General features: G+C 43.3%; 2 protein-coding genes and 1 pseudogene across 2 annotated transcripts; 1 reads left to right on the top strand and 2 right to left on the bottom strand.

Annotated features, from left to right (window-relative positions):
• Nucleotides 1-5,306: 5,306 nt before the first annotated feature.
• On the top strand, nt 5,307-9,309 carry LOC123170525 (1-aminocyclopropane-1-carboxylate oxidase homolog 12-like; annotated as a pseudogene).
• Nucleotides 9,310-13,358: 4,049 nt separating this feature from the next.
• LOC123165287 (serine/arginine repetitive matrix protein 1) lies at nt 13,359-17,285 on the bottom strand. Its single transcript, XM_044582915.1, has 2 exons — nt 16,556-17,285; nt 13,359-14,361 (listed from the first exon to the last, which is right to left on the bottom strand). The coding sequence occupies exons 1-2, from the start codon at nt 17,283-17,285 to the stop codon at nt 14,015-14,017; spliced, it is 1,077 nt and encodes a 358-aa protein (XP_044438850.1). The 3' UTR covers nt 13,359-14,014.
• On the bottom strand, nt 17,125-20,828 carry LOC123165286 (uncharacterized). The gene is made up of 5 exons (XM_044582914.1): nt 20,199-20,828; nt 18,685-18,942; nt 18,036-18,575; nt 17,813-17,912; nt 17,125-17,708 (listed from the first exon to the last, which is right to left on the bottom strand). The coding sequence occupies exons 1-5, from the start codon at nt 20,736-20,738 to the stop codon at nt 17,461-17,463; spliced, it is 1,686 nt and encodes a 561-aa protein (XP_044438849.1). The 5' UTR covers nt 20,739-20,828; the 3' UTR covers nt 17,125-17,460.
• Between the last annotated feature and the right edge of the window lie 750 nt (nt 20,829-21,578).

Here is a 21,578-nt window from a genome sequence, read left to right as displayed (position 1 = left end):
CCCTGAAATGCTAACGCGTGGATGCCTATTGGTCCCGGTTGGTGACACCAACCGGGACAAAAGCCCTGCCTATTTTCGTGAAATCATGAACAATTTTTGAATTCATGAATTTTTTTAAACTCGACATATCTAACATCATGAACATTTTTTAAATTCATTAACATTTTTACAGATTTTCGAACATTTTCTAAAATCATGAACATTTTATACAATTTGCAAACATTTTTTGAAACTTTTTCTTGAATAGGCGAATATTTATAATCGACGGCCATTTTTTGGGAAATTGGTGGAACAATTTTTAAAATTCATGAATTTTTTTGAAATGCATGATCATAATATGAATCAACGAACATTTTATGAATCAACAAACTATTTTGAAAGTCATGAACAGTTATTGATTTTCCTAGGATATTTTTCAATTCATGAATTTTTTGAAATTGGCCAAGTTTTGTTCGATTTCATTAACAATTTTTAATACATGAACTTTTTAAAAAACATAAAAAAATTCTGATTTCCTGAATATTTGTCTTAAAAATTACAAAATATGATCATTTTTTTAAATCACAAACATTTCTTGAATGCATAAACATTTATGAATTATTAAATATTTTATTTCAAAATTCTCATTTTTTTAATGATCTTAAGTTTTTTGAAGTCCCAAATTATTTAAAGTAGAGAAAACAAAGATGAAAAAGGAAAATGAAATTTAAAAAACAGGCCGCGTGGACATGGTCCGGCCCAAACAAGCGCGCTGTGTTTTCTCCCAGCTCGCAGAGCGTAGTATAGAAGGCTCCCAGCCGCCCCTCCTCCTCCTCCCTCCCAACCCTAACCGCCCCTCCTCCTCCCTTCTCCTCCCTAGTCGCCCCTCCTCCGCTTCCCTTCCTCGCCGCCGCCTGAGGCAGCCGCAGGGCAAGCCCGGGGCGCCAAGGATGGTGGCGGCGGGGCCTCGGTTGCCCTGCCTCTGCGTGGGGAACCCCTGATCTGGAGCGGCGGCTCCATTGGCAAGGCACGGCCGGCTAGCAGCCGTGCGGGCGGTGGATCTGGCATCCCGGTCGTGCGAGCGGCGGGATCCGGTGGTCGTTGGCGGCCGGCGGCAGTTTCTGCGGTGACCGGTGCGCGCGATCTGGCGCCTCCCCTCCTTCCCTGTTCGGCGTGCGGGCCAGCCTCGTCGGGCCGCGCTTCCTTGGGTCGCCGGTTCTGTACAGGAGGCGCTGCTGGTAGTGGGGATCTAGTTCGGGCGAAATCCCTGGTCGGCCATGGCCGGCCGCGTCGACGGCGACGCCCGAGGGCGTCGTTCCCCTCCTTGGAGGCGTCGGTATGGACTGATCCCCTCACTTCCCCTTCCCCTAGGTCTCTCGGGCGAAAGCCCTAACTTTGTTGGGCGGCGACGGCGCTCACGGCGTCGTTCCCTTCTTGAAGGCGCCGCTTTGGGAACCTTGGGGCTAGGTGGTGCTTGTGGGTGGTGGGCGACGGCGGTGGTGCGGCCCTATCCTAGTATGGATCTGCGTCCGTTGCTTGGAGATGGACTCGCGTAGGTGGAGGTCGTCGTTTGGCGTCATGGTGGCGTCGATGGCGGAGGCACCTGCCAAGGTTGGCACCTCAATCTGCTCTGAAGATGGACCAGTGGAAGATGGCGGCGACGACACATGTGAGTGCGTCGGACCGGTTTGTGCCCCGGACCCGGTATGTGGCTCGGTCGGGGCCTACGACTTTAAATGTTAGGCTTAGGTGAGAGGTCTGGGTATTTGGCCCAGCTTGCACCCCTTCATCATATGGATTGGAGTAGCGGCAGATGTTGCCAAGATGGTGGATTCAGGCATATTGTTGTACTACTTTGTAAGGTCCTCAAGAATAATCAATAAAATGGCCGCATGCATCTCCCAGATGCAGAGGCCGGGGGTCATCCTCCTTTTCTAAAAAAAAAGGTTTCGACTGCATGGGCCGGCCTAGGCTGGGATTCCCCGTGTGTAACTTTTTTTTATCACTAATAGGTGGCATCGGTGGATAATGCTTTGCAACTTTAAGGGCAATTTCGGTGACGTACCGCCAGAAGCAATAGCTCCTTTATTATTAGGTGAAGATATAGACTGTGACGAATCTAGACAGAAAATATAGGGTGGGCTCAAAGTTTATGCAAGTCTGTATCATGCAAATATATGTTGGGTTGGGCTGGCATGTGGCTGAGTTGGGCCTTGAGACTAGTAGTCAAAAACGGTTTTCAGTTCTTGAGGGGGGGCTCAAGCCTGTTAAAGCCCCCTTACTAGATTCGCCCCTAACCCTAGACCCTACGTATGCTCTTGTACTCCTACACCTAACCATAGCCTAGATCTCCTATGTACTCTCTCCATTCAGAATTACTCGTCCAAGAAATGAATGTATCTAGATGTATTTTAGTTGTAGATACATCCATTTTTGTGACAAGTAATTCCGAACGGAGGGAGTACGCACATACCAAGTGTCCGTTATGCCAAGCCAACCTAAAAACCCAGGCTTTGCCAAAAAAATAAATATTGTAACCACCCAGTTTTTTTTTTTTTTTTGAAATACTCCAATACCCAAGTGGGCGATTCCAAGAGTAAAAGGTCAATTGATCGGCTGGCCGATCATTGGCTTGTTTACATGAACAAAAAAGGCTTGGATGCCCTAGAGTAGTGTCTCCCTGCCTTCAATTTTGTCTCATTTTACAGGTATATCCAGAGGGTCTGAAACCGTATCAGGTTTACTTTTGTGGACCCCTGTCTCACCCTGTTTAAGCAACTCAGCCTAGATTTTGCCACATGTCCAGAGGTTGAAATTGTGCTACAGTAAAGAAAAACAGAGTAATGCATGGGCACCACAAAGGCTGCAGCTCGTGGGATCTTCGCCGGCTTTTGTTTCAGTTCAGGGTGTTGGTCCTCGATGCACTTTATAGAGAGGAAAGAATCAACCTGCGAACGAGCTTGGATCTGATCAATATTCAGATCAGTAGTTGAGATAGACTCTTGTCATCAAAGCTGTAGTTGTGCTGTGAGGATTCAGAAACTCAACTTGAGATGCACTGCACTGCACTGCACCCACATATGTATGCTCTGCTCTGCTCCCATTCCCATATGAATGAGGTCATGGAGTTGCTCAATCGTCCATTCATTCATTTGCTTGCATAGACAATTCCAATATGTCATGTCAACGGGTATCAACCTAAATTTTTTAAAGTTTGACTTTTTAAAAATAAATTATACGCACTACTTTGTGCATTCGACGAGAGCGGGGGATTTGCAGGGGCACATTCCAAGGACGTCCCATTGTCAGTGGGCTCGTCGGCCCTTCCGGTGTCGCCCTCCTCAACCATTGCCGCCAAGACATCAGCGAAATTCTGAGGAGGAGGAGGAGGAAAAGCCTGGGAAATTGTGTTCTTATCTGATAGGAGGGACATGGCTTAATGGGTCGGTCGAGTCGCACACTGTATCGGTGCAGCGACTTACTTTCCTAAAGGACCATCCTGCCCTTTATTATGAAGGGATATATAGGGTAACTTTTTTCAGAAAAACTTCGAATCTATTTATCATCAATCATGACAGTACAATGAATATACTAGAAAGAATAAAATTGCATCTAAATCCATATATCACCTAGCAACGACTACAAGCACGAAAGTGAGCCGAAGGCGCGTCGCTATCATCTCCCCTCCCTCACTGGAGCCAGATAAAACCTGTTGTAGTGGATTGTTGGGAAGTCGTCGTACTAAGAGAATGTATCCTGCGCACCCATTCAAATTGTGCACCCAATGCACCAGTAGATTCAGGACCCTTAGATGAAAAAGTAATGGATCAGATTTTGGTCAAAAGTTGGACTATACCATTTTTGCAGAGACAACCTCACTGTTTGTGCAAACTAATCCGCACTCCACAGCACACACTCCCATAAAAAATTCTGTACGTATTTTTTTTTTGCCCAAACACAAAATGGTTCATATATTTTGAACCGGATGTTCGATTTAAGATCCGTTTTTACTGTGATTTTTGTCTAGACGAGACCTTTGAAATAAGGTCAATGTTGAATATGTTTCAAAAAATTATTATTTTTTGCTTCTTTGAAGCTTGACTCGGAATTTGATGTACTAGAAGTATGTGCACGTAGGACACACGTGTGAGAAAGATGCAGATATTCCTCACCGAAAAATTATAATAAAACGTGTAAATGTTCCAGTCATGTTTCGAGTTAAATTTGAAAGCAACAAAATATTGATTTTGAAAATATACTCAATATTAATTTTGATTCAAAAAGTAAAGAAGGTAGTCAAAATGGGACATGTGGCCAGGGACTCCTATTCACCGGGAGAACCTATTCCATCTTCAAAGAGCCGCCGCCGCCTCGTCTCTGAGCATAACACAAACCTAAGAAAACTCAAAAAAGCATCCAAAAATGAAGCTCTTCTGCCGGCAAGGGTCGGGATCCACCACGCCTTCATGGTCCTAAGGCCACAGGAGACGAGGCAGACCAGCCTCGACGCCGGCGGGAGGGAGGAGAAAACCTAACCACCGCTAGGTATGAGCGCTCTTTTCCGTGGGTAAGCAAGGTGTATATATCTATTTAGAGGTGTACCAAAGCAGAAGTAAAAAAGTGTCCCATTTTCTATTCGCCTTGTGAGCGTGCTCTGTTTGGTCAGGAAGAAGAAGAAGAAGAAGATCTTGTTTGTGTGTGTTCGTCTATCTACAGGTTGTATCCTTTGGATTTAAAATTCTCTTCAACGGCGATAGTTGTTGTTTGTGCGCTGGTCCTATAGGATCTAAGTTCTCTTCCATCTGGAAGGGGCACATACATCGGTACTCAAAGCCACAGATGGCGAAGGCTGGGTACAGGCGTGTTGGATGTATATGTGTGTCCTTATCTTTTCGACGCGGTGGCCTACGGTCACTGGGGCCGCGGTCGCGCTGGGCGTCTGCGTCTGGTCCGAGAAAAGCACCTGCGCCGTTAAACAGGAAACAATGGTTGGTGAAGGTGAAAAAGGAAATCGCTGAATCTTGAAGCAAGCGCGGCAGACAGTATTGTTGATTTTTTTTTTATTCAAAGAAAGCTGTGTGCTACAGTATCAGTATTGTTGAAAATCAGACCAAACGTGCAGGTTGGTCAATATCATGATGTTGATCTCCTTCAGCCAAGCCCTCAAAGATAATGGTTGGTCTAGAAGTAAAAGAAAAATTGCACAGCAGGCGTAGAAATTAAGAGAGCCGTCCTTTTTTCAACACTCTACTTGGTAAACAAGTCTCACTCATCTTATCTTCAACTCATTAACTCGCCCATATAAATAGAGCAGAACACCAGAGCAATCCAAACCAAACTTGTTCTTGCTTAACCAAACAAACCATGGCATCAGTTGTGGTGGATTACAACCAGCCTGACATGGAGATCAAAGCCTTCCACGGTGTCACCAAGCTTCCCTCCATGTTCATACACCCTCCAGAGGATCTCCTCAGCTCTTCACTCCCTGAACCTGAAGAAGATGCCTCAGCTATTCGCAGCCTTCATTTCCCTGTGATCGATCTCACCGGGTTAAGGTTTGATTCCTCCGAGTGTCGAAAGGAGATGGTGGAGGAGATAAGGAACGCGGCCGAGTCATGGGGATTCTTGCAGCTGGTGAACCATGGGATTCCTCTTGGCGTCATGGAGGGAATCCAAAGAGGAGTCCGAGCTTTCCATGAGCTTCCTCAGCTCAGGAGGACAAGGCAAAGTGGTACTCGCGTGACTTTGCTCGGAAGGTTAACTTGTTCAGCTTCCATGGAGAGACACCTTGTCTTGCAAGGCCCTACAAGACCCTCAAAGCTTTGAAGCAATACCACAAATCTGCAGGTCATCCCTCCATTATACTCCCTCTGCACCACAATACTTGTAGCTGGGGGCCAAACTACAAGTATTTCGGTACAGAGGTAGTATATAATTAATTTCACCCACTAACTTTTTAATTATTTTTCAACTGAAGTTGAGGGTGCTTTCGTTTATAATAGAGATAAAATTATATTTTTTGGTAACATTGTGAAAGTGTACAGAGAAGAAGTGAAGGAGTACATGTCTGAGTTATTTTCGGAAGCTTTAGGTCTTGGAAGTGATTATCTAGCAAGCACAAGCACAAGATGCTTCAGTGCAAGGTCAATGGCGTGTCACTATTTCCCGATATGTCCCCAGCCACATTTGACCATGGGTGGGACCAAGCATGCTGACCTCGGGTTCCTCCAAGATAGTGTCGGCGGCCTTCAAGTTCTTCATCAAGATGTTTGGATTGATGTTCCTCCGGTCAAGGGTGCGTTGCTGGCCAATATTGCTGACATGATGCAGGTACTGTCACACTTTCACCTAACCAAATTGCTATACATTAATTAAATATTTTTTGTACATTCACTCGTATTTATTTATTTTCCATCATAAATTAACTATCTTATGATCTATTTTTGTGCTTACAATATGTGTCCATTAAAACGATCTCCACAACAGTGGTGCGACAGAGCAGAGAGTTGTAGTGTTCTCACGGGTCATGTTTGGCCCGCGAGATCTTTATAATAGTGGGGTTGGTAGGAGTGGCGGCTACTACCCAATTCGTGCCATTTTTTTCTTTAGGTCCGCCTCCTTGTCGAGGATGTGGTGACCTCTTGATTTTTTTATAAAAAATGCAAACATTTGTTTTTTGAAAAATCGTTAATTTATGGAAAAAGACAAACAAAACTTGAAATAGGAAGATTTTTTTAAAATTCACAATCATTTGTTTAAAACAGGAACCATTTTTAAGGCGGAGAAATTAACATTTTTTTAATTTATGAACAATTTCTGAAAATGGAAACTTATTTTGAACATTCAAATCCGTTTTAATAAATGTGTTTTTAATCACGAACATTATATTGAATTTGTGAACATTTCAATAAAAGGAATATTTTCCAATTACAATTATTTTAAAATTCACGAAATTTTTTGGATTGTTTTTGAAAAATACGAACATTATTTGAATTTCAAATAAATTTGGAATGAGAAGAAAAATCTAAACTTCCAAATATTTCTGAAAATGGGAACAAGTTTTGAAATTCTCTAGATTTAACGTACATTTGTACGAATATCTAAATTCTGAAAAAACAAAAAAATAAAGTTAAGGGAAAGAGGAAAAAAACTTGGAAGGGGAAAAAGAAAAGGAAAATTAGAAAAAGAACAAAGAAAAAACGTACATGGACCGGACCTACGTTGGGCTACAGATGCGAAATTCCAACTATATGCTGCTTGGTGCGACAAATAAGGTTTCCCAACTGCATGGGCAAGATATAAATGGGTGGCTTCTCAGGGCCTTAGCGCGTGCGGCCCACATACGAAATTATGGAAAAAACTTTTTTTTATTTTCTACCAGATGCACCACAAAAATTTAGTACCACCTCAGATATAAAAAAATATTTTCGGTGATAAATGGATGAATCAATTGAAGAAGCACACCTTGCTTTATTAGTATTTAGTTGGTATATAAAACCATTTTAAAAATTTTGTTTTTAATCACGAACATTATTTTGAATTTGTGAACATTTCAGCAATAAGGAATTTATTTGAATTTCAAATATTTAGAAAATCGAATTTATTTTAAAGTTCTCGAACAATTATGGAAGTTTTTTAAACAAATGCTACATTTTTTGAATTTAGAGAAATTTTGGTACGAGAATAAAAATTCAAAGTTCCAAATATTATTGAAAATGGAAACAAATTTTGAAATTAGGAATACTTAATGAACTTTTGTAAAAACAAAAATTCTGAAAAAAAATAAATTTATGAAAAAAATGATAATATAACTTGGAAGGGAACCAAAAAATTTTGAAAAAGAAAACGGAAGAAACGGACATGGGCCGGCCCATGGTAGCCGACAGACGCGAAACTCCAACTATATGCTGCTGTCTTAGAGAAATAAGGTTTTCCAGCTGCGTGGGCTGGATATAAATGGGTGGCTTCTCTGGGCCTTAGCGCGTGCGGCCCACGTACGAAATTCTGGACAAAACTATATTTTTTCTTTTCTAGCAGATCGAATAGAAAAATTTAGTACCACCTCGGATATAAAAAAATCGGTGGTGAACGGACGAAAAAATTGGAGAAACGCACCTTACTTTATTAGTAGGGGTATAGGTATAGATTAACTTCACACACTAACTTTTTTATTAGTTATCCCATGTTAGAAAAAGATTAATGTTCCTCCGGTCAAGGGTGCGTTGCTGGCCAATATTTCACCTAACCGAATTGCTATACATTAATTACATATTTATACATTCACTCATATGGATTTTTTTAAAATTTATTAAACTATTTCTTTATTTACGATCATAAATTAATAACTACCTTATCTTCTATGTTTGTGCTTACAATATTCATCTATAAACTATATTTAAATAATTTATTTCATTGTTAGTATACGGTTATATTCTTATAGGTGTATTTAAGCTAATATATAAATTACACTATATTTTATGGGTACCAGTATTTTTTGTGAAACCTGGGTACCAATATATAAGACTGGATAGCGGTTTTACCCTACAGTGCTAAGTTTGAAACAATATATAAGAGTGAATACAGTATATTCCCCAATCTTTCATTGTCTCAAGTTCTAGTCTTTAATTTTAAAATTATATGAAAATGGTGCATAAACTCTAAACTATTGGTAAATACAGAAATTTTAATAAGAAATGACATTACAAATTGATATTGGACCAATAAGATACATATTTGTATTGTAGTTGTTCATGTCAATTTTTGTAAATTGATCTTTATTTGTTACTATTTAAGATTTAAGGACGGTTTTCACACAATTTTATAATTTAAGAATAACTTAACTATCAAAAAATAATTTGTTTGTGATAAATTTGCAATATTTTGTTTGTCATAAACAGTAATCTTTAATAAATTGAACTACACTTAACTAAAATATATGTCGTTACTCACCATAATACCATACACCATCATTGATCTCTATGATGGAGTGTTTGAAATCCAATTCTTATTTGTTCTTTTTGCAATTGTGCAGATTATTACAAATGGGAAGTTCAAGAGCGTGGAGCACCGAGTTCTGCTGAGAGCAACTGTAGAGCCACGTATCTCAATCGCATGCTTTCTAAGCACTGATGATCTTGATAGGCCATATGGGCCGATAAAAGAGCTTTTATCAGAAGACAATAAGCCCATTTATGACCAAGTCATATTCCGTGAATACATGAAGAAGTATAAACTATAAATCACATCAACGGTGTTGAATTCTATATATTCCATCCTCTTAGAACAAAGTGGTGATTAGTGACATTAATAATGTGGAACGGTGAAAGAATAAAAAAATCTAGATATGGACGTATATTTTATTATAGGCGACCATGGCATGTTTAGATTTTCAGAGTTATTGTGCAATGTATCTCCTTTTCATAATCGATCCGGTGTATGGTTTGCTGAATAATTATGGAGAATTTTAATGTGTGTCCACTTATTGTATCATTATCATGACATCGATGTCCTCGGGCACTTCGCCCCTCCGACGAGCTGCAGCGACCGCTTGTCCCCTCGGCCGACGCTAGTGGCCACGACGACATCTTGGCTATGTTTCATGTGTCGTTCTTCAAGTGCAGCAAAGTGTGCTGATGTCTACTACGCAACCTTCTCCTTGTAGACGTTGTTGAACCTCCAAGTGCAGAGGTTTGTAGGACAGTAGCAAATTTCCCTCAAGTGGATGACCTAAGGTTTATCAATCCGTGGGAGGTGTAGGATGAAGATGGTCTCTCTCAAACAACCCTGCAACCAAATAACAAAGAGTCTCTTGTGTCCCCAACACACCTAATACAATGGTAAATTGTATAGGTGCACTAGTTCGGCGATGGTGATACAAGTGCAATATGGATGGTAGATATAGGTTTTTGTAATCTGAAAATATAAAAACAGCAAGGTAACTAATGATAAAAGTGAGCACAAACGGTATTGCAATGCTAGGAAATAAGGTCTGGGGTTCATACTTTCACTAGTGCAAGTTCTCTCAACAATAATAACAAAATTGGATCACATAACTATCCCTCAACATGCAACAAAGAGTCACTCCAAAGTGACTAATAGCGGAGAACAAACGAAGAAATTATGATAGGGTAAGAAACCACCTCAAAGTTATTCTTTCGGATCGATCTATTAAAGAGTTCGTACTAGAATAACACCTTAAGACACATATCAACCAAAACCCTAATGTCACCTAGATACTCCAATGTCACCTCAAGTATCCATGGGTATGATTATACGATATGCATCACACAATCTCAGATTCATCTATTCAACCAACACAAAGAACTTCAAAGAGTGCCCCAAAGTTTCTACCGGAGAGTCAAGACGAAAACGTGTGCCAACCCCTATGCATAAGTTCACGAGGTCACGGAACCCGCAAGTTGATCACCAAAACATACATCAAGTGAATCACGTAATATCCCATTGTCACCACAGATAAGCACATGCAAGACATACATCAAGTGTTCTCAAGTCCTTAAAGACTCAATCCGATAAGATAACTTCAAAGGGAAAACTCAATCCATTACAAGAGAGTAGAGGGGGAGAAACATCATAAGATCCAACTATAATAGCAAAGCTCGCGATACATCAAGATCGTGCCGAATCAAGAACACGAGAGAGAGAGAGAGAGAGAGAGAGAGAGAGAGAGATCAAACACATAGCTACTGGTACATACCCTCAGCCCCGAGGGTGAACTACTCCGTCCTCGTCATGGAGATCGCCGGGATGATGAAGATGGCCACCGGTGAGGGATCCCCCCTCCAGCAGGGTGCCGGAACAGGGTCCCGATTGGTTTTTGGTGGCTACAGAGGCTTGCGACGGCGGAACTCCCGATCTATTCTGTTCCCCGATGTTTTTAGGGTATATGGACATATATAGGCGAAAGAAGTCAGTCAGGGGAGCCACGAGGGGCCCACGAGGGTGGGGGCGCGCCTCCCTGCCTCGTGGCCACCTCGAAGCTTCCCTGACGTCTACTCCAAGTCTCCTGGATTGCTTTCGTTCCAAACATAACTCTCCCGAAGGTTTCATTCCGTTTGGACTCCGTTTGATATTCCTTTTCTTCGAAACAATGAAATAGGCAAGAAAACACTGAAATTGGTTAATAAGTTAGTCCAAAAAATAATATAAAAGTGTATAATAAAGCCCATAAACATCCAAAACAGATAATATAATAGCATGGAACAATCAAAAATTATAGATACGTTGGAGACGTATCATGTGCCTCGGCGCGGCCATCCACCACACAGCGGCGGACATCGGGGAGCGTCCCAGCAGCTAATTGTGCTACAATATAAATGAACAACTTTAGTGTTATGACAAAAATTTAATTCAATCATGTCCAGAGGTTGAAATTGTGCTACAAGATAAATGGGCTACCCCACAGTGAATGAAGAAAGACAAAGTAATGCACCGGAGAACAGGTTGAATGCAGATTGCCACCCCTCTTTCTCTTTCTCTTTCTCTTTCTCTTTCTCTTTCTACCGCCGGCAGAGCTCAGCAGCGCCATCGTCGTCACATTGTTACCCTCTCACACCGGGAAGCTCGCCCCCGCCGGTGAGGCCATGGCCGTGGTCCTAAAATTTTGAAGGTGTTGTTTGCTGCCAGCCAACGGGAGCATCTGCAATGTCCGTCGTCCACACGGTGCCCGGCATCATCGCTTTCGCATTCGTGCTGGTCGTCATGTCCAACGCTAGAGTTGGTGGCATGGGCACCACCATGGAGGGCTGGAGCTCGTTGGTGGTCTGGTCCCGGGGATCCTCGTCGGGATCTTCGTTGGCATTTGTTTGTTTCGGGGTGTTGGTCCTCAAGCATATCTAATGTAACGCAATGCACTTTATAGAGAGGAAAGAATTAACCTACAATAGAGCTTGGATCTGATCAACATTCAGATCAGTCCTGCAGTTATCACTGAAACTGGACTGAGTTTCTTTTAACTGCGGACAGGCAAAAATGAAGTTCAGATATATACAATCATCAAAGTTGTGCTATGAGGATTCAGAAACTCAACTTGAGATGCACTGCACTGCACTCACATATGTATGCTCTGCTCCCGTATGAGGTCATGGAGTTGCTAACTCAATCATCCATTCATTCATTTGCATAGACAAGTTTGTAAGTCGCTTTCTCCGATATGTCATGTCAATGGGATGGAGGGAGGGATGGAGGGAGGGATGGCTACATTACAAAGTCCTGAAGAAACAACATTCATATTCATATTCATAGAAGAAAGAAGCAACCCTGAAGAAACAACAAGAGCATATTTTGACACTATGGTTTCATCATCCTGCAAGTATGCCCCGTCCTAGGGTTAAATCCTGACAAGAACTGCAAATTGCACCTATATACGCTAGCTAGCCATTCATATTCATACTAGAAAATAATTAACAAATAAGCAATCTCGAAAACCAGAACTACTTGGCATGCTGCCTTTAGTTGGTCATGCAAGCCAATGAAAAGAAATTGGGGTCATTTGACGAACGTCGAGAAACATCATGCTTTCAAACGGAGCCTTCTCGACTCTACCTCAACACTATGTTCAACATGGTCTATTTTTGGACATCTTTAAAATGACCACAATTTTTGCAAGCAGGTGGGTATGCCCGTGGTAGGCATCCATGTCAGGTTTGAATGACTTACGACACTATATGCAAGTTGCGACACATCCGGCCATTTATTGGAATTTTTTCACCAAGAAAACTCCAAAAAAATGCAAAACTTGTCGAAAACTCAGACAACTTGGCATGGTGCCTTGAATTGGTCATGCAAGGCCATAAAAAAATTGTTCACAAATTCAAAAAATGTTCGCGCTTTTAAGAAAAAAAATCCTATATTCAATTTTTTTTCCTACATGAATACAAAAATTGTTCATGGAAATTCAAGGAAAATTGGTTTCAAATTTACGGTTCGCATTTTTCTGTTTTTTTATTCCAAATTTGTTAATGTTCAACAAATGTTTGAAAAATTCAAAAATTGTTTGTGTTCAAAATTTTGTTTGCTCTTTGTAAAATATGTTCATGTTTTGACATTCTCAGCAATTTTGAAAGAGACGGACTATTTTTTGAAAATGCGAATATTTGTATTTTATGAACAAAATTTGCAAAAGCGAACATTTTTTAAACATTTAACAAAAATTTAAAAGCACAAGAATTTTTTGAAAAAGAAAAAAGAAACGAAAAACAAAAAGCGCACAGAAAAATAGAAAAAGAAATCAACCTGACGTACTGCACCCTACAGTTGGGCCCACATGTCAGTGGCCCAACTGCAGGGTGCAGTACGTCAGAGAGGAGCCTCCTCCTAGAGTTTGGATCTGATCAACATTCAGGTTTCATGGCTGGCTACAATATGACCACCTTGTTGTCACTGAAACTCAACTGACGATGGCAAAAAAGTTGAGAAACAATCTTCCGAGTTGCGCTGCGCTGCACTGCACTGATATAATGTATGTATGTACTCCCTCCGTCCCAAAAAACATGTCGCAGGGGGTTTCAAATTTGAACTATCGCACTTTTTACAAAAACACCCTTCCGCAACTTTGAATTCTCTAAAATCAACCCGCACGCAGGATCCAGGCGCGGGAAGATCCTGCCGCCGGCCAGGCTCCAGGCCGGTGGATCTCCTGCCGTTGGCCAAAACGGCTGCTGTCGGCCGGTCGCTGCTTCTCCCCTGCTGCCGGTCGCTGCTTCCGCACAGGAGCTCCCCCCACTCCAAAAACGAGCTCGTCTCCTCCCACGCCGGCAGCGGCGTCGGCACAGGAGCTCGGCGACGTCGCACCTCCTTAGTCCTCCCCGAGCATACCAGGAGCTCCGCCTCGCCCAGACATACGTCCTCCTTGAGCCACGCTTGCTGGGAAGCCGTGGATCAACGGAATCGATCCCGTCTCCTCCCACTCCGGCCGCCGATTCCGCACACGAGCTCAACGCCATCGCTCCTCCTATGGCTTCCTCGAGCTGCTCAACAGCTTCAGGGTGATCTTCGGGTCCTCCAGGTCTCTTTTCCGCTATCGATTGGTTGCTGGTTCTCCTGGTCGTGGTGGTCTGCCGCTCGCCGCCATTGGAGCTCGTAAGTAGCTCCTCCGGTGACCAAAAACCGGCGCCGCCGCCACCCAAGCTCGGGTGCGTGCACGCTCGCCCATGCTCCATGCTTGCCGGTGGAGCTCGTGCTCGTGCTGCGCTGCTATTCTTCGCTGCTGATCATCTCTGAAGAAGAAGGTACAGTGTAATCTCTGACCTGTAGATTGATCTGTAGCAACTGCTGTTGTTCCTTGTTGTAATCTCTTAGTGATGTTGCTGTTGCAAGCATAAGGAGTAGACATCCAGTGTAATCTCTTCGTGCCGCTGTTGCTTCCTGTAATAATGATCATTAATACAGTACTCATTCAGAGATGACATTAAGATGGTATTCAGATTGAAGCAGAAACATAATGGAAAACATTCCACTCTCAAAAAATGGCCTATAATTTTGTCATTTACTCCCAATCAAGATTACAAAGAAAAGAGAGGGCACCCATATGTCCAAATCATGAATCACAACTCTAAAGTTGAATGATGTGAAGTTAATGAACTAAAGAGGGACTAAGCATGTTGTGTGTTGTATGTCAGGTTTCAGGATTCAGTTAATCTGTACTCCAATAAGCCAATCATCTAATTGAAACAAAATTGCAGTATATAATCTGGTCAAACTGTACTTGCAAGATAAATTGAACTGTTTGACACTTGTCATGTCATAGTCTTTGCCAGTTTAGTTAACTGAAAACAGTAGTGTAAACCTGGGCACACCATTCTTGTTTGCAGTAAGATGAATGTATTACAGCTAACTTGGGCAATTTACTGCATAAGCAAGTTTTAGGCTCTCAGACATCAGCTACACATGTTCCCTTTTGCCTCCTCTTTTCCAGTTTAAAGAATTGTTCTACAGAGAGAGAGAAGTACTGCAAATAAACAAGTTAATCTGAGGAAGGTTTCCTTGAGTAAAATAGCTAGTTAATTACTCCTACAAGATGTTTGATCAGTTCTGTGTTATCTTTCAGGCAATAAACAGTTGTCCTCAGAAACAACTGCACAGAGTATAATTCACAAGTTGACATCACACTTTACAAAAGCACATCTCAGTTTACAGGAGTACATCTCACATTCACTAAAATTCAGTAGACAGAGAATAAGTGGTTCAGAGAATACACACATTCAGTAAATTCAGTAAAGATGAAGTAGAGAAGAGAGGTTCATACCCAGGTTGTAAGAGTATATAAGGGGTATTTTCACCAACTTACAGAGAGTATTTGAAAATTTGGTCACTACAGGACCACTACACTACTCCATGTCACTACTGTTCAGAAACAAACTTGGCTGAAAATTCAGTCATTCTAAAATTCTAAAATGCATTAACAACATTTAAATTCAGTTAACTGTTTTTTCAGAAACACAGACAACACAGGATGTGAAGATGACCTGACTATTTTTCAGAAACAGAATTCAGAGTGGTTCAAAAAGATCCATTCCACTGACAAAATTTAGTTAACTGTTTCAAGCTGAGACTAGTTCACTGAAACCTGTGCACACCATTTAAAATGATTTGTCAATTAAACATTTAAATAAAAAACTACAGTACATCATGACTCAATAGCTATACTAGTTCACTAAAAGAAAAAAGAAAATGCACAAGATCAGGACTCAAGCTGAGACTAGTTTCTGATTTACTCATGATTGAAAATGTCAAATTGCTTTGCTTTACAACCAATGAGGAGGCCCACATCAAGGAGTACTTTACTCTTTGTTAATTACCGTTACTTTACTCTTTCTTAGTCACAAACAAGCATGTAGAATGGTCTCGATTTGTTTACATGATGAGAGTAGCAGATAATTAAGCCGAACAAATAATTCAGGCAAGCTTAGCTTCTAGCTAGCTGCACCACAAGTGCTAGTGCAGCAGCAACTACAGTCACGAAGTTTCTATAGTAAGCCCGCCATAGCACCGTCAAAAAAAAAGAAATAAAGTGTCTATAGTCCCCTATTACGGAAAGCTACACTACAAACCAAATGAAAAAGAATTAGCAGCATTCACTTGAACCTGGTTTGATTTGCTTAATTACCCGACAGCATGCCGATAAAAGAACTCCAACACCGAGACGTGATGTCACCGCCTCAATTTAACCCAACTAGAGGAGACCTCTGCATCAGCACTACAATGTAAGCTACCATGCCAGCATGACCTATGTCCCTGGATCTAAAGAAAAGGGTGTGAAACCAGATACAAGTTGTAGAAGAACTAGTTTCTATCTCATCTTGTTTTACATCTCTCTCTCTCTCTCTCTCTCTCTCTCTCCCAATCATGTCCAGATCGAAAGCATCAAACTTTAGCGGCAATCAGTAAACAAACGCCGATGAATTATTGACGCGTTACGTTGGCTCTAGATGTGCGAATGAGTCGCTTAATCTTCTGAATCTCTGGATCAAACTAGAAATGCCCACATCAAGGAGCAAATTGACAGTTTTGACAGTGAACTTTAGTCTGAATCTTAGCATCAAGTAGTTTCAGTACTCACCTCTGAATCTGAAATCTTGAACAGGAGTGGACGGCCTTGAGGTGCTGGACGATGGTGCCGTGGCTGAACAGGAGTGGACGGCGTCGTCTACCTGCTGGCGACGGCGACACGGGGTGGAAGGCGGCGTCGGCTTGCTGGCGAAGGAGCTGCGGCGTGGCGGGGCCGCCGGCCGAAGATGACGCGGGAGCGGCGGGGTGCAGCTGTGGGGGGAAGGGATGAGGTCGACGGAGACTAGCCGGTTATCCACAACGCGCAGGTGAACCAGGCGGCGGCAAAAATCGAACCTTGCCGCCTGCTCTGTTTTGGCAGGGGAACGAGCCGGCGGCGTGGGGGGGGGCGTGGGGGGAGAGGCGACGGCTACGTGGTGCGGCGGAGAGGTGGGTGGGGGGAGCAAGGTGGCGTGGGGCGTGGGGCGGAGGGTCGGAGGCAGCGCCGTCGCCAGAGTGGGGGAGCGAGGAAGGAGACAGGGTGGACTGCGGGTTTGGTCGGGAAAGTTCGAAGGACTAAATTGCGAAAAAGCCCTTGCGACATGTTTTTCGGGACGGAGGGAGTATGTATGTATGGTCATGGAATTGCTAACTGAATCATTCATTTGCATTTGCATAGACAAGTTTGGAAGTCGCTTTCTACAATATGTCATGTGAATATCAACCCATGGCGACATTACAAAGTCGGTACGGTAGGTAGAGCCTAAAGTTATACTCCCTCCGTCCTCGAAAATACTTGTCATCAAAATGATTAAAAACAGATGTATCTAGAACAAAAATATGTCTAGATACGTCCCCTTTTATCCATTTTGATGACAAGTATTTCCGGACGGAGGGAGTAAGTATATACACACCAGCAACATATATCAGTGAGAGAGCCTACGAACGAAGAACGATGAGGAAGAGGAACCGTTTAGTTTAGACCGGCCGGTAGCTCAGTGACCTCCAGACACCAGCCAAGACAAGCACAAGCAGAGGGGCCATCACCAGGAGCGCCAGCCAGAGGGATCTCCGCACGGCTGTTTCTGAAGATGAATCTCCAGGGCCAGGCACGCAGTCACTGTTGCGCACGAGTCCGTCCTGGTCGTGCCCGTTTCGACCGGAATCCTGCTTCAGAACAGCTCCACCAGGCAGCTTGGCATCTTCTTGTTCCAATATGTTGTTATCTGCACGGCACCAAATTTACCAAACAGCTCAGCTCAGGATACGGGCACTAAGCTACCCTTCCTCTTTTCAAAACTGAACAAGCAAGGTTTATTATATTACATACCATTGAGATTGAATGATAGATGCTCAAGCTTGTCTGCAACTTGCACCGGAGAAACTACTAGTGCTTGAGCAGGAGCCATGTTATGCATCAGATCTCCAGCCTGAGCAACACAGACATATTATTATGATGAGTAAAGTAAATACTACTACTAAGTAGACTTGCTCTAAGTCTTTTTTTCAAGAGAGCATAACTCAAGGTAATTAGTCAGAAGAACCATACATACCATGGTTTGGAAAACGGCATCATCGACATGATCCTCCTCATGGTTGCTGGATGAACTCTCTGTGCTACAGCCTGCTGATTCGCCCTCACCTTCTTCGCTTTCCGAGTGACAAGCTAATACAGGCTGAGACGCCGATGCCCTCTCAACAGCGTACGCAAGCCGGATCCTCCTTGCCGCGATCCCTTGTTGCGGGTCCATCAAATCTGCTGGAGCTGTAGGCTGCTGCTGCGTCCAAGGTGCTGCCCCCATATCTTGGAGATCATAAGGAGTCCATGAACCTGAGCTAGCGGACCAGAACGGAAGAGGAGCTGTAGTAGAGCCGGCTGGATTGAGCAACATGTCTTGCACATCCTGCTCACCTATGGTGTTGTTCAGATACATCGAAAAGTCTTCCTGCTCATCACCCATGTTGCCGACGAACGGGAGATCCGTGTAAGGACGCATCGGGGAATTGAATATAGGGAACTCATCGTGTCTTTGCTGCTCGGCCTGTAGCTGTATGTCTGGAAGCTGCTCCAACGAAGCAGTAAAAGCAGCTTCCTGCAATTTAATTTATGGATACGAAAACACACACATTTCTCAGTCAACTGAAAGGCGGAACAGACTGAAGATAATACTGTACTCAGGAAAGGGAAAACAAGCAGTTCACCTGATCCGCTGTCTGCTCTGCATCGCCGGCGGCTGCAGGAAGATGGGCCGTGGAGGAGTGGTCGGTGGTTGCATTGGTCGGGGTCAGCTGGCTCGAATCAGATGGCGAGGCCTTGTCTTCCACCATGGAGGCGCTGGCCGTGTCGTCGGCTTGCTGTAGCGGCGGATTGGCTGGAGGCGACGTGGACGGGGGTCCTGAAATGGGCGCCGGGGTCTCTTCATCCTGCTTGTTGAACAGGCGGTACAGAACAAAGCTATCCTGAAGAAACAAATTAACAAGACAGTCATCGAGTGATATATAAATGATTTCATCAGCTTGCAAGTATGTACTATGATCCTAGTGTTATGACAAGTTGACAAAGGATTCTGTCAAGAAGTGAGTGAGGCGAGGTACATTATCTTTCTTCACAATGGTACTGACTGACTGACTGAGTGCACAATGATGATTTTTAAGCCCTAGCTACCACAAAATATACAGGCCATTCCTATTGCACCAAGTACTGACTTGACGAGCGACATAGAGCCTACGAACGACACAGACACCAACTAGTGACTGACTGACTGCTCAATTATAATTATACATGGTTTCATCATCTTGCAAGTATGCCCTGTCCTATTGTTATGTCCCAAGAATAGAGTGAGCTACACCTTACTGACTGACTGCAAACGGTGCTGCTCAGCTAGCTAGGGCATTCATTTCATATCCATATTCATAGAAGAAAGAAAGAAGCATCGCTGAAGAAACAAGAAGAAGATATTTTGAACACAACATATTCATATTCATCCTGCCAGGAAGGAAGTATGCTCTGTCCTCCTATCCTAGTTAGTGTTCAAATCCTGTCAAGACAGCAAATTGTACGTATTTAAGCTAGCTAGCACATTCATACCCATAGTTGTATAAATAATTGAGAAACAAGCAAGTGAATGAGATGCAATATCTTATATGTGAAGAAACAAAATAGATGAGCTGAACTGAAATTGAAGCAGAGCAGTACAAGAGGCAGATGATCTGATCTTGTTGGACTAAGTTGTGTGCATGCATGATTCCAAGCCATCCTTCCTATTATATACAGAAATAAAGAGGAAAACAATTCGACAGACAGACAGAGCAATACAAGCGATAATAAATATCCTAACTGCTGACTGCAAATATTATAGTTTGGTACTGCTAACACTGATGTAAAGTTGAGATGGAAGCACATTCATATTCACATCCATACTACCTATATAGTAGGCATAAATAAGTGAGAAACAAGCAACAAACAAAATAGATTAGTTGAAATGAAACTGAAGCAGAGCAGAGCAATACAAGAGGCAGAGTATCTATCTGATTTGACGCCTGGATGCAAATAGAGTAGACTGCCTGACTGCAATGCAACCTAACGGTATCTGATTCCACATCCATGGCATGGCAGAAAGAAAGAATTACTCCTCTACTTATTTAAGCTGAAATCAAATCAAATCAAATCAATGGAAGCAGAGCAGAGCAGAGGAGAACAACAAGAGGAAGGTTACATTTTGGGGGCCTGCAGATTGAGATTGGGATTGGGACTGGGACTGGGGGTTTGGGTCGGTGGCGGTGTACTCGTGCATGATCCACGGGGTGCGTGCGCCGCGTGGGGCGCGGCCGCGGTGGAACACCAGGGTCTTCTTCACGCCGATGAGGGCGCCCTTCCCCCTGCAGCCGCCGGGGCCGGGCGCCCGGATGAGGCGGTCCTTGCCGGTGGCCTTCCAGTATCCGGCGGCGGTGGAGCGGCAGGAGCGGGAGGACTTGCCGGGGTACTTGGGGCGGTCGCGGCGGGCGAAGAAGAACCACTCGGGGTCGTCGGACTTGATGACGGAGCGGGCGGGCAGGTCCCACGGCTCCACCGCCGCCAGGTCCACGTCCGGGATCGCCAGCAGGTCCGGGTGCGCCCGCCCCGCGATCTTGGCCTTGAGGTAGTGCCGCACCAGCTCCTCGTCCGTCGGACGGAACCGGAACCCCACCGGCAGCACCGCCGCCGCCGCCGTGGTCGACGAGGACGACGACTCCGACCCTGCCGCGGTGGTCGTCATCGCTGCCTGCCTAAAGACTTCCCCTTTCTCCTCCTACTCTGCTTTTCTTTCTTTCTTTCTTTCTTTCTTTCTGTCTGGGAGCAGAGCAGAGGAGAGGTGATGGATGGTTTTTCTACTCCCCTTTTCAGCTCTCTCTCTCACTTTTTGGTTTCCCAATTTCTCAAAAAATAATAAAAAACTTTTTGGTTTCCCAAAACTTGCAAACCCCCCTGCATCTACAATCTATCTATTAGAGCACAAAGTAAGAGATAACGATGTAAATGCGCTCTCTTTAGGTTGTATCGCGTGCATTAAATGAAAATCTCGACGTTTGCGCTTCCGGTTGTCGGTATCTACTTGCTGTGTCCATGAGCTTTTATTGTCCTCCTTGGCGTATTCGTACTAATTAATGCGTTGAAAGTGCGTTACGGCTTATCTCTGTTGACCATTTTTTCTCTCTCCTCGTGGTCGTTTTCAACCCTCTCACGCAGTTTTGTTGACAAACTTATAAACCCCTCCATCTATTTAAGCACAGAATCACAAATGCACCATATATTTATATAAGGTTGGAACGCATGGATTAAATGAAAATCTACATGTCATGTTTTCAGTGGTCCATATCTATCTTTAAGTGTCTAGAAGCTTTTATTGCCACCCCTAACATGATGAGTCAATGAAATGTTTGTACTCATGTGTCAAATGCGTACTTATCTCGGTTGGCATCTTCGCTTCTACATCACCCGTTCACCGGTGGTACTACCATCAGTAACAATCATTTATTTACAAAGCACCCGTGAACAAATTAAAAATCACAACAAAGAACATGTTTGTCAACCAAAGGAAATTGAAAGTACATACAAC

This window comes from Triticum aestivum, chromosome 7D (assembly GCF_018294505.1).
Source record: "Triticum aestivum cultivar Chinese Spring chromosome 7D, IWGSC CS RefSeq v2.1, whole genome shotgun sequence".
Classification (NCBI taxonomy): domain Eukaryota; kingdom Viridiplantae; phylum Streptophyta; class Magnoliopsida; order Poales; family Poaceae; genus Triticum; species Triticum aestivum.
This window is presented reverse-complemented; position numbering and strand designations above follow the sequence as displayed.